At 47.8% G+C, this 12694-nt stretch overlaps 1 protein-coding gene across 5 annotated transcripts in view; it reads right to left on the bottom strand.

Moving 5' to 3' along the window:
• The window catches only part of LOC142568291 (protein zer-1 homolog), a 155594-nt gene that overhangs the window by 101191 nt on the left and 41709 nt on the right, over window positions 1-12694 (bottom strand). For all 5 annotated transcript variants that reach the window (XR_012825410.1, XM_075678280.1, XM_075678279.1 and 2 more), the window contains exon 3: window positions 8405-8678. Coding sequence is in view for 4 of the 5 variants with exons in the window: in XM_075678280.1 (XP_075534395.1) it covers window positions 8405-8678 (274 nt within the window). In the remaining variant the exon portion in view is untranslated. The remainder of the gene's footprint in view (window positions 1-8404; window positions 8679-12694) is intronic.

Genomic DNA, 12694 nt, shown 5'->3' with positions numbered 1-12694 from the left:
CAAACTTAGTGAAGCTTCAAGCCAGCCCCCTCTTCTTGGCAAGCACTCGCATGGCGGATTCCTCATTGGCGTTGCATATTTTCTGTGCACAGGCGCGCTAGTGCTGCAGAAGTTGCGGGCCACCTTTTCATTGCGCGGTGCTGTTCTCGTCGCGACAATTGCATTCATGAGGCTGACGTACAGCTTCTGCCACTGTCGGGCCGGAATCTCTTGTGCTGTCACTTTCTGTGTCGTCCTTATTACTGTCGCTAGTCGACACTTCAGCAACAATGGAGGCAATGATGGTGAAAAGTCCAACCTCGTAGCCGACATCTCTTCGCGGTCGCAGCAGCACTGTCGAGCAACTTCTTCGCATCCCAGATGCCACACACCGTAGTCAACAGTAGACCCATGTCGCGTGCCAGCGCCGACTTTTCATGTCACGTTCGATAGCACGAACGATGTCTAATTTTTCTTCTGTGCTGAGCACCCGACGTCTTTTTTATCCGAGTTTTGCATGACGCGAGTCCTCACTTGCAAGACGCCACAATGCTCTCTGGCACGGTGCCGAATGATGTTGATGTTGATGAGGCTTCACTCACAAATGCACAGGGCGCTTGGAGGCCATTGTGCTGATCTCTGAGGCTTGTTTTGCCAGGCCACTCGATGGAGACAATGCACCGCCGTGTTTGCGCGACGAAAAGTGGAAACACTACGTGTTAACCGATACATACGCAATAAGCTGGCACGGTTTATGCGGATACAAAACACATTATGTTCGATAGCCGCTGAGTCGGGGATTTGACTTTACTACTTTTAAAATGAAAGTACAGTTTTAGTGGGTACGGTTTAATGAGGTTTTACTGTATGTAGGTGCAGGGACGAGAGTACGTCATCCTCCAGCTTGAAGCGTGGCAGCCGCAAGGAGAAGGAAAAACGGCGTTCAGCTTGAAATTTCAGATCTTTTCGCGACGCACAGCCATGTAATACTTTGCAGATACGATCGTTATAATGCAATCTATACTCTGTGCTTGTAAGCTCAAAATGGCCAGACCTGGTGAGGGGCCCTTTAAATGAGAAGGGATGAGCAGTGAGAGGAAAGTTGATATCAACAAGGGACTGAGACATGGGTGCCCTTTATCACCGCTGCTATTTATGATGTACATGGTAAAGACTGAAAGGGTGCTAGAAGGAATCAATATTGTGTTCAAGCTCTCATACAAACAGGTGGGCACAGTAGTAGAGCAACAGCTTCCAGGTTTGTTTTATACAGACGACATTGTGTTGCTTGCTAACACTTTGTTGCTTGATAACACTTGTATCACTTTGCTTGCTAACAAGCAAAGTGATACGCAACGTGTGGCTAATATCTGTGGACAGGAAGGTGAGAATTTAGGATTGAAATCTAGCACTTAAAAAATCAGCTTTTATGGTATTCAATGAAAACAGTGAACCGACAGTGTTAATACAGGGCCAGGAAATGCCTTGGGTAAAAGAATGCAAATACCTTGGTGTATGGATAAACAAAGGCAATGGATATATGGAAACACACAAAAAAACAATAATAGTAAAGAGGGAGAGAAATGTGGCCATAATGAAACACAGAGCACCATGCGGATACAATAGATACAATGTGCTCCAGGGTATGTGGAAAGGTGTAATGGTTCCAGGACTTTCATTTGGAAATGTGGTTGTTTGCTGGAAGTCACAGTTACAATCAGGACTGGATGGCAACCAAAGGTCAGTAAGATGCCTAGCGTTGGGCACTCGCGGGAAGACTACAAATGAAGCTGTGCAGGGTGATATGGGCTGGACTAGTTTTGAAGCGAGGGAAGCTCGCAGTAAAATTGAGTATGAAGAATGACTGAGGAATATGGAAGAAAGTAAATGGGCTGGGAGATTGTTGAGGTATCTGTACAGGAAAAAACATTGATTCACAGTGGAGGAAAAGGACTAGGAAGCTTACCAGCAAGTATGCGACCAGTATAGTGTGGTATCCGTAACTTCTGGTTTCGGTTTTGGGTCTTTACATCAGGGCGCCACTCAGCGCCAAACGCTGTTAGTTGCCTCCTCAGAAATAAACATTCATTCTTTGTCTGGTCCCCGACTGAAGCAGTCCGGCTCTTTCTTGCGGCGCTGCGCGCCCCGGCCGTTTAGGCCTCATGCCGTAACCATTTCGTCCGGCCGCCTCGTCGAAGCTACAACAAACTGGCGACGAGGTAAACCATTACTCTGCTTCCTAAGTGCCCTTTCCGTACTTCTGCTCCTCCTCCTGCTTTCGGCATGCAAGACGCCGCAACTACGTCTCCTCCGCCTTTGTTCTCGGTGCCCGGCATGGCGTTCGTACCCCCCATGCCGCCTTTCCTGCCGCTACCCAGTACTCCTGCGGTACCGTGGCTCACGTGGAAACGGTACTTTTGCACGTTTCTCGAGGCAACCGGAGGCAAGGCACTACAAGACGAGAGGAAGAAAGCCATTTTACTGAGCAACTTAGGCTTCGAGGGGCAGCGTCTCTACTACGAACTCGCGTCGCAAAGGGACCAGACGGCTACTACGTTCGAAGACGTTCTCCGCATTTTTGACCAGCACTACGAAGAAGGCACCAATCCCCTGGTGCACCGCATTATCTTCCGGGACAGAAAGCTTTCAGGACTTCGTCACCGCGCTACAAAGGCTAGCGCCTGCTTGTGCGTTCGGCGCTTGGCACGACGAGTCCCTTCGCGACCAAATCCTCCAAGGCGTCGCATCAGCAAGAATTAGAGAAAGGTTACTCTACGAAGGAGCGTACCTCACGCTCAAGAAGGCCCAGGAAATTGGACGAACCATACAACAAGTTTACAAAGAACTTGAAGTCTTCAACAGCTCGTCTGTTCAGCGCGTCTCGACGCAACGCCAAGATGGCGTCGACAGCCATCGCCTTCCTCGCCCGGGCGCGCAAGATGGCGGTTCCCGCCACCCCTCTCCCTCGACCCGGCGGCTTCAAGATGGCGCTCGGTGGCATGGCGGAAAGTCGCGACCTGGGGAGGCCGGCCAACATGGCATGCAGCCCGAACTCCGCGAAGCCAGTCGAGACATCGCAGGCCATTGCTACCGATGTGGTTCACCTCACCACATCGCATCTGATCCAGGCTGTCCAGCCAAGAACGTTTCCTGCTGCGCGTGCGGAAAAGTAGGACATTTCGCTTCAGTTTGCCGTTCGAGGAACCGAGAGCATCGACAGTCCCCTGCTCGCACGCAGCTTGATTTCGCTACATGCCAACAAGTGGCAGGAGTTCCAGCTGACCCATGCGTTCAGTTGCCGTCTCTTCCGCACAACGCTCCCTCGAAGTTCGCCCGGTCGTACTCAGGACAATCGGAATTTGTAAATGACTTCATTCACGATGTTGATCTTCGAGCTTCAATGCAACCAGTCTCGGCGAAAGTGCGTCCTCAACCTCGGGTTCTCTCTGAGCAAGTCTGCGATGCAAACGGTATTTCGCCCCTGGAAAACAAAGTTCAGTCAGTTGTTGAGGCACCGCAGCCAACTGACAAGAAGTCGCTGCATTCATTTCTTGGTGTCACGCGATACTACGCTAAACTGATTCCCCAGTACGCTGAATTGGTAGAGCCACTTAAGAAACTGCTAAAGCAAGGAAAACCGTTTGCCTGGGATCAGGATACCGAGTATAGCTTCCAGACTATTAAGGAGGTAATTGCATACGAATTCGGCTCCTACGCCAAAAGTGTTAAGACGTACGTGGACCGTCGTCGTGCATCAAAATGCCCTCAATTTCATCCAGGAGATCTTGTCCGAGTACGCAACTCGAGAAAGTCCGATCCTAAATACTCGGGACCATTTAAGATTTACCGTAGGGTAGGTCGCAATACTTTCACGCTTGAAAATGGCAAACGATGGAATGCATCCAAACTTCTGAAATGCCCTGCACTACAGGATTTTCTTGGAAAATTCACTGAAAAGAGTCACTCCAGTGACTACCCTTCCCTTGATGATTGTCTCCCACCTTTTCTTCCAGTTACTACTGGTATAGGGGATACATTACGTTTCTTGTAGCGTAATCGTGCAGTACGCACATCATTACTACGGTGCTGACCGCCATACTAATTTGTCTTTCATGCCAAAAAGTTTTAACATTAAAAGTCGTTAGCATTCTTACGGGGGGGGGGGGGGGGACTATGGAGTGTAAAGTGCTTTTACGCACAATGCCCAATCCACGACAGCCACAAAGACTGTCTCGAGTCAGGCTCAGGGCGAATGAGCCACCCATCTGTGCTGTCCCAGGGGGCACACAGATGTTTGTTACTGCATACTTCTGTACTTTGTGAATTTTCTATGTGTTATCTGTGTGTGCAAGGCTGCATCTCATCATCCTCCCAAGACGGGTACTGGAACTGCAGAAGTGGAGTGCAATAACTCATGTTCAGTGTTCATGTGCGTTTTTTTTTTAAATGGGGAAGCCAGAGATATCATTTTCTATTGTGTACAGATGTCATCACTAATCATGTGTGTTACAGTGCTAACATGTGTTCTTTGACTCGTGGCTTACTTTTGTTGCAAGGAAGGCGAGTAGAGCATTTTTCCTTTCAAGGGAGAGGTGATATGGTATCCGTAACTTCTGGTTTCGGTTTTGGGTCTTTACATCAGGGCGCCACTCAGCACCAAACGCTGTAAGTTGCCTCCTGTAAGTTGCCTCCTGTAAGTTGCCTCCTCAGAAATAAACATTCATTCTTTGTCTGGTCCCCGACTGAAGCAGTCCGGCTTTCTTGCAGCGCTGCGCGCCCCGGCCGTTTAGGCCTCATGCCGTAACCCTTTCGTCCGGCCGTCCCATCGAAGCTACAACATATAGTAAGCAACATGGCAACAAAGAACGTCAAGTGCAAAGTCAGAGAGGTTGAGACAATCTCATGGGTAGCGGCAATGGAAAAAAAACCTGCTATGAGTAACTAACCTAAGAGGAAAAATACGAAATCAGGAAAGACAATTTATTGATAACTCAAAGGGACGCTCCTTACTTTTCAAAGCGAGATCAGGATGCCTTAGAATGCGTAGTTATGAAGTGAGGTACACCAAGGAAGAAGAACCATGTGCTTGCTGTGGTAAAGCTAGGGAAACGATGGAACATGTTTTATTAGAATGTGAAGATATCTAACCGTCTATTTAGGCTCCTCTGGCTTCCTTGAAGTCCTTGAAGTAGGGAGACCACAAACAATGGAGACGTACAAAATTAATGTTTCTAATAGTGACTCAGAAAGCTTGATGCTGGGAATTATTTGTGTGCGTGTGTTTTTTTTTTTTTTTTTACTGAAGTTAGGACATTAGGAAAAGCAAGAACACGAGTTTGGCGGTGCAACCAACCTGACGTTTCAAAGGGGACACTCAGCATCCATGCATCCAGATGATCCATGCATGCATCCATCCATCAATCCATCCGTCGCTCGTAACGCGGCAAAATAGAAATTTGCCCTCACCGATAGCAAGCTATCGATGGGAGTAGGCCAACTGAAACAAAATGTTAGGCCATGTAAAAAGCCTACCTTTAAATAGTGTAGATATGGAATAGTCTCAGTACGAAATTTTATGTTTGAAATACGAGTGGGCGGTTCACTAGACTTGCAAAAGTAGACATTTTTGATACAGAAACTGAAAAAAAAAATGTCATCATTATTCCTCGACAGAAAGTGATGCACGACTCGGAACACACGGCTCCTCGGTGTGCCCTCCGAGATAAGGCATCACTGTCCTGAAGAATCTCAGAAGCAATGTGCTGGGATTGATGTCAGATCCATTTACCACCATGTGGAGGCATCATCTATCTGCTCAGGTGCTATTTAAACCTTTATCGACAAGTGTTGAACAAGAAAAAAAAAATATTTGTTGCCGAGTTTGTGGGATTCTCACACCCGTGCTCTTGGGACAAAGGAACGACAACACAGTAGAGCAAACAATCACAAGGGCATTTATTGCACCTTTCATAGATCAATGCCTGCTAGCCGAGTTGCTATCCACAAAACATGCCGATGGGCGCGCGACAAATCTAGAAGTCCGACTCGCCGCGACCGGATAGCGAGCGAATATGTTCGCCCCATGCTGGATCCCAACGCCTGGTCGTTCGCTCGTACGGTCATGCGAACGGTGGCGTGTTCGCACGAGGCCTCACGAGACGGTCTCGCAGAAGCATGGATCAGTGCACGCGCGGCACGTCCGCGCTGCTTGCTGTCCCCGAACCAAAGAGGAAGAGCTTTCTCCTTTTCGCGCCCAAGTAACCCCGCCGGTAGGCAGCATTAGCAGCGCAACGCTCGCGCCATCTCTCGTACTGCGCTTTAACCACACCAACTGCCGCGGGCCCCAGGCCCCGCGGCGAAGCCGCATTGCAGGAGACGGGAGCTATGCAGGAAAACAAGACCTCAGGGGATGCGTGAGAGTTGCGCATCCCCACAAGTTTCAGCATTGAGTATGGAATTTCTGATGAAATGTCTTCAACCAACACTGAATGACAGGCAGCAAGCATCATTTGTTGGTTCAGAAAAGGAACACAGGACAAGGAAAACAAAGTTTGGCATGCTACTCGCTTTCTTTTGAAGACGGGGTCAGAGGAGACAGGCCATAGCAAGATCTTCACCTCCAGTGGCATCAGACATGTAACATAAAGCAAATGCAAAGTGCAGTCGGTGTCACCCTTGTGTATAGCACAGGAACGGCGGCCTCCGGGGTGCTCCGAAGACAGCCAGCGACGTCTAATGCTAGCTGCTGGGCACGCTTGGGTCCAGGAACCTCCCTTAGTCGTCACTGGCTGGCTCTTAAGCACCCCGGAAGCCGCCATTCCCGCACTCTACACCGACTGTACACCAATAGTTTACATATGATGAGAGCTGTCGGTACAATTTCCAAATGAAGCCATAGGTGCCTTGGGATGAAGCTTACTTCCACTTTTCTGCCTGGGGTTTCCCCCTATTGCTGAAAAACCTTCCATACATTTTTTTTTTCACTGATTATGCTCATTCTCACTGTATTTTGAACATTCGGATGGAAAATGCCCGTAAACACTTTTTCGGGTATTTATGTGTCTCTTCCTTACAAGGGTTAAAGGATGTCATTAACCCATTCACTGCCAAAGCAGGCAAATCGACGGGCATATGTGCAGTGGCAATGTTGCCGAAGCCGGCGAATCGCCGGGCTGCCGATTTTAGGGTTTCCTGAAGCTGTTGATGGCAGCACTTATCACATTACCTGAAGATGCTTGGATATATTACCTATAGATGGCAGTACTGAGCTGTGTCCTTTGAATGCACTTTTCTACGTTTCCGTTTTTTCTTTTTATGAAGCTGTCTGGTGACAGAAGGAACGACAGTGTCTAATGGATGGTGTGCCCTTTCCGAGCATTAGATATTGGATATCCTCTATGATAGCAACAGCAGTGAGCAGCCTCAAGGCAATGCCAGGTGTGCAAGGCTAAAGGGGAAAAAAAGTGAAAGCCGCTGGGAGTACAAAAAGTGTGGTGCTGCTCTTCACATGCCTGAGTACTTCAAGATTTTTCACAGGATGAAACGCCTGTGACTTGAAAAAACTTCACAGAGTATCTAAGTGCGAATATTTCTCAAATGTCAATGAATGTATTTTGATAAGTCTCCAGCAAATACTTTGCTTAGGCGCTCATGATGCACAGAAAGGTGAGTGTGTGGCATGCGCACGCACTTTTGTTGAAAAAAATTCGCGGTACGGATGGCCCGCACGCGTGCGCAGCGGGCGGCAGTGAATGGGTTAAGCAAATTTGACAGTTACCAGCCCTGCACCTTTGCCCAGATTGTGTCAGTAGCATATATATACTACTACTGATTTATTACCCATTAAGCTAAAGTGAAATTTCACTGCAGTCTACCCGTAAGCCATAAGCACAGAAGCCTGCTTTACAACAAAGTGAAAAAGTATTGGAAAATATGGTAAGAAATAAGAAAAAGTCAATGAATAAAATAATTACATTTTTACAGGAACTACAGTGACCTATGTTGCTGTAACACCTAGTTTCCAGAACTCTCAATGAAACTAAACCAGACAGTTTTGTGCTCTCTCAAACAGAAAGCAACAGTAAATTCTGCAAACTGACGTCGCTCATGATGATCACTCTCTTCTTTACCACCTTCCACACCGCCTCCAGGTACAAGGTACCACAGCTTTCGTTGAGCTATGGCAAAATATGTGCATGCCACAAGCATCATGGCAGAGCAACAAAGCTACTGCTATACGAAAACAGGAGGCACAAGGCTTGATAATAGTGAACACTTCTGAAAAGTAATGATGATGTCCCTAAGGCAAAGGAAAAAAATAATGAAGTGGTGATTATCAGTGCTAACCACCAGGCATGAAAGAGGACCACTGCTGCAAAAAATGGACAACGATGCAGCAGCCCCAATCGGCCTAATGGGCACCTACCCGGCATCCTGCTGTAGTAAGTGCGGAGGCATGGTGAGGGACTGCAGCGTCCCCGTAGAAATTGCAAGGCCTTGCGCCAGCAGCGGAAGCACTCGCGGAGTCAGGCCCGCACACCTGCCAAGCTCCAGCTCCCGCACCGGGTGCATCACGGCCAGGGCTGCCAGTTCATCGTCGCTCAAAGGCCGGTTTGGTGGCACCCGCAGCCTCTCCAAGCGGGTGCGATCAGGTGCCATAACCAGTAGCTCAATGAGTGAACACCAGGCAGAGGTGTAGCCTGCAATTCGGGCATATTTTTTTATTTTTTTCGCTTTTGCATGTTTGTTACTGATCGAAGCTCAGAGGGCACATTATGAAAGTTCACAGTGTGGAAGCCAAACATGAGAAAATAAAATTAGCTTGTGTCTTAATCCCTTTTTCCTTGTCCTGATTTCAATGCTGTACATTGTAGTACCGTTGAACCGCTCTGCAAGAAGTCACACTGAACACTGAAAATACATTCATTATGGCTAATCATTATAACTTTAAGCATGTATTTATAGCATCAGTGAAAAAAATTTTAGATTTAATTCATTACACCCACTTAATTTTATCCATGTTTATTACACCAAGGTTCAACTGTAATTTGAATCACCCAGCTATCCCCAGCCCCAAATTCGGTCTCAGAGGGCGTCCAGCATAGTGAATCATCAAAGTTGTGATGGCAGCAGTTACCAGTGTAGCTACCGCACTGCACGCTACAGTTTACACTGGTGCAATTGCAGTCTCAAAAATGAAAAGTGCAAAAATATACATATCAGTGATTTCCATTTTAACACCGCAAATCCCTAAATTGCCAAGCCTTTACTATAGCGGTTACACATTCAGCTGCAGTTTGACTACGCAACGGTGTTCATTTAGGATTGTTTTCCTAGTCGACCACATTTGAGTAAAAGTTCTATATTTTGTAAACACCAAGTGGCAAAGCCAGTGACAATGCCCAACGGTTCCAGGGTGTTGCGATCGGCCGACAGGTGTACTGACCTGTGAACCTTCCCCAGCTCGCTGCAGCAGTTTCGATCGTCCTGCGGGGGTACCGACCTTCGAACCCTTCCCGGCCCGCTGCTACGAGTTGCTTTGGAGAACCAACCATGCACCTCATTCGGAGAACCGGCGATGCCAGCAAGGTTAACTGACCATGCACCTCCTTTGGAGAACTGGCGACGCCAGCAAGGTTAACCGACCATGCACCTCCTTCGGAGAACCGGCAATGCCAGTAAGGTATAACCGACCATGCACCTCTTTCGGAGAACCAGCGGCACCAGCAAGGTTAACCAACCATGCGCCTTCTACGGAGAACCGACAGCACCAGCAAGGATAGCCCCGTTCGGCAGACCGCGTATTGTTAGTCGGTTCGCTGTCGCCTTCACGGTCTACGTGGAGCAAGAGAACTCCTGGAAAAGGATGTTTTGCGGTGCATTTTCACGGGCCCCAGAATTCATCGCAGTCAACAGACAGGCAACAGGCTACCTGAGGAGTCAGCTCTGGAATCAAGAGGCGCCAGCTGGGGTCAAGCGTGACAACCCATGTCTACGAGGACCCTCTCCGCTCGGTGTGTTCTGTGAATCCAAAGTGCGGATGTGAGTGTGTGATCCTTTCCCCTCAAAGGCGGGTCGACTAAACCTCTGCCGACTGTGGATGCTCCGATTGGACGGCAGTTTTCCCTCACCTAGGGATCTAGGGAGAAAGATTTCAAGCAGCAGTTCTCAGCCGCTCGGTGTGCTTCATGCTTGGTGCTTCGTCTTTCATGCTCCATTTGGGAGTCATGCTAGACTGTTGAAATGTATCTCCTGTTGTAATGTAAATATTTAAATAAATCCCATACGCCTAGTTCTCGATGAGAGCAAGTTCCGCCCTACAACCACATCCTAAGCTTGGGTGAGCTGGACGATGGCACGGGCCGGCTACCACTTATTTCATGCCCGACTCCAAATCTTACAAGGGAAGCAATGAGCCAGACGCTGCGTCACACGAAAATGAAAAAGTGTCCCTGAAAGTGTTAATACAAGATAGGACTCCCAATCATCTTTTTTTGACCAGATGCTTAGCATCACCTGCTGCCAAACATGCATCCCCCTTCCCCCTTTTACTATTTTTTGTATTTTTGTGACAGAAGCTGCTATAGAAAAGGAGGGTCATGCCATTCTTCTCTTTAACTACAAACATACACAAAAGGTTTCCAAAAAGTGTAAATCAGGAATTTTTGTTGACAATTTGTTAACCTGTTTAAAAAATTACCTTTTTACTTCAGCCACACAAATTCTCTCCTCATTTAAGATATTCTTTTTCTTTTTTGACACTAGGTGCCCTCTGAGTCTGTACACAGTCAAACCCCGCGATAACGAAAACCCTCAACAACGAAATTCTCGCAACAACGAAATATTTCAGAGTTCCTGGGAGAGGTACATAGGAGTACATTTATTTCATATCTCTCAACTATACAATCTTCAACCGGCAGCCCTGCGACTACGAAACTTTCTGCCCTAGCGGATCGCCAGTTTTCTTAGCATGGTCTTAACATAACATCAAAAAGTGAAATCCTAATAAAAAATGTGCTAAAACATTATTTTTAGTCACTTTAGAAACTTGCTTGCTGCCACTTGTTGCTTGCTTAGAGGCTAGTTGTAGCGCATAACTCGTTTTTTCTGGCAACCACACGATGCTGCTTCCGGCCTCCGGCTGCGACTCTGGCAGATGCGGCCAGGCAACTTTTCGTATCCCTCGTTGTCCTCATCGTGCTTGGCCTTTGTGTGCGGCAGTAAGCCTTGTGAAATGCCACCTCCAGTTAAGAAACGCAAGTTTCTCATGCTCTTAGGGAAATATCAAATCATATCTCAAATGATTGCGGAAGCTGCAACTGGAAAAAACATGGATATCGCTGCCAATTTTGGGATACCGTGCAGCTCCCTGCCAACCATTTTAAAATCCAAAGACAGCATCTTGGCGGCACTGGAGAATGGAGCACATGGGGAGCACAAGACTGTGGCCACTCCGGCTTTTGAAGACGTGGACCAGGCTGTGTACAAGTGGTTCCTGGACAAGCGTGCAAACAGCATACCGCTGTCTGGAAGATTGTTGCAGCAGAAAACTGTCGACTTTGCATGCATTCTGGGGCACGATGACTTTAAAGCGAGTGCCGAATGGCTGAGCCGTCTTAAAGCATGACACAACATCACCGCCAAAGTGATTTCTGGAGAATGCACAAGCATTAACAAGGAAGACACAGTAAATTGGATGCGAGAGACTCAGGAAGTCATCACGGATAAGTACGAACCTTGTGATGTATACAATGCCAACGAGATGGGATTGTTTTACGAGATGCTTCCGTCGTGGACGCAAGCAGAATAAGAAGCGCATAACAATTCTTTGCACGAACATGGATGGCTCCAGTAGGTGTCCGCTCCTCGTCAATGGCAGGAGCAAAAAGCCACGGTGTTTCAAGGCACACTGCAGGCTGCCCTTGAATACACGGCTAAGCGCAAATCGTGGTATCACGCGCTATCTTCGCCACCTGGCTGGAAGCCTTCAACGTGAACATGCGAAGAGCAGGCAGGTCCGTGTGCCTTTTCGTGGACAACTGCACTGCTCATTGTGTTGATGCCACTTTTACGAACGTCCGACTGGTATTTTTCCCAGCGAACTGCACCTCGGTCCTTCAGCCTCTCAACCAAGGGGTGATCAGAAGCTTAAAGTGTGCCTATCGTCAAACGTTTATTCAGAGGATGCTGCTGAACATAAGAGTACAAAGGCACGACACGGAGGTGGACCTTTTCACGGCCCTAGAGATGGTTGCTGCAGCATGGATGACAATGAAAGCAAGCATGATCAAAAACTGCTTTGAACAAGCGGGCTTTAAGGGGAGACGCGGGTCTTGAAATGGCAAAAATTACTTTTCGGGAAAGTGCCTTTTCGCTACGTTTATACATTCAAGGATCCCTCCACAAAATCTAAAAGCTAAATTTATTCGGGAAATAATAAAAAACTGAGCTTAAATGGGCCAGGTTGGACGCGAAATTAGCAAAATTTGGCCAAAAATGTTCAAACTTCGCACCGTTGCCATTTGTGAACACAGTGGCCAGCGGCCGCCGTCTTGCGCTTGTTTTGAAGCTGTTTTCTTTGTGCACATTTTGCGCCAGTCCAAAATGGCATCGGTGGAGGGAAACGGACACTATCGCATCATTTCTGAAGGATGCGTCCGTGCTGCCGATTGGCCAAAGCATGCACACCCACCGCGCGCGTCGCTCCTACTGGTCT

The sequence above is a fragment of the Dermacentor variabilis genome, unplaced genomic scaffold (assembly GCF_050947875.1).
Source record: "Dermacentor variabilis isolate Ectoservices unplaced genomic scaffold, ASM5094787v1 scaffold_18, whole genome shotgun sequence".
Lineage (NCBI taxonomy): Eukaryota > Metazoa > Arthropoda > Arachnida > Ixodida > Ixodidae > Dermacentor > Dermacentor variabilis.
The sequence above is the reverse complement of the archived record's forward strand: the minus strand, read 5'-3'. Positions and strand labels throughout refer to the sequence as shown.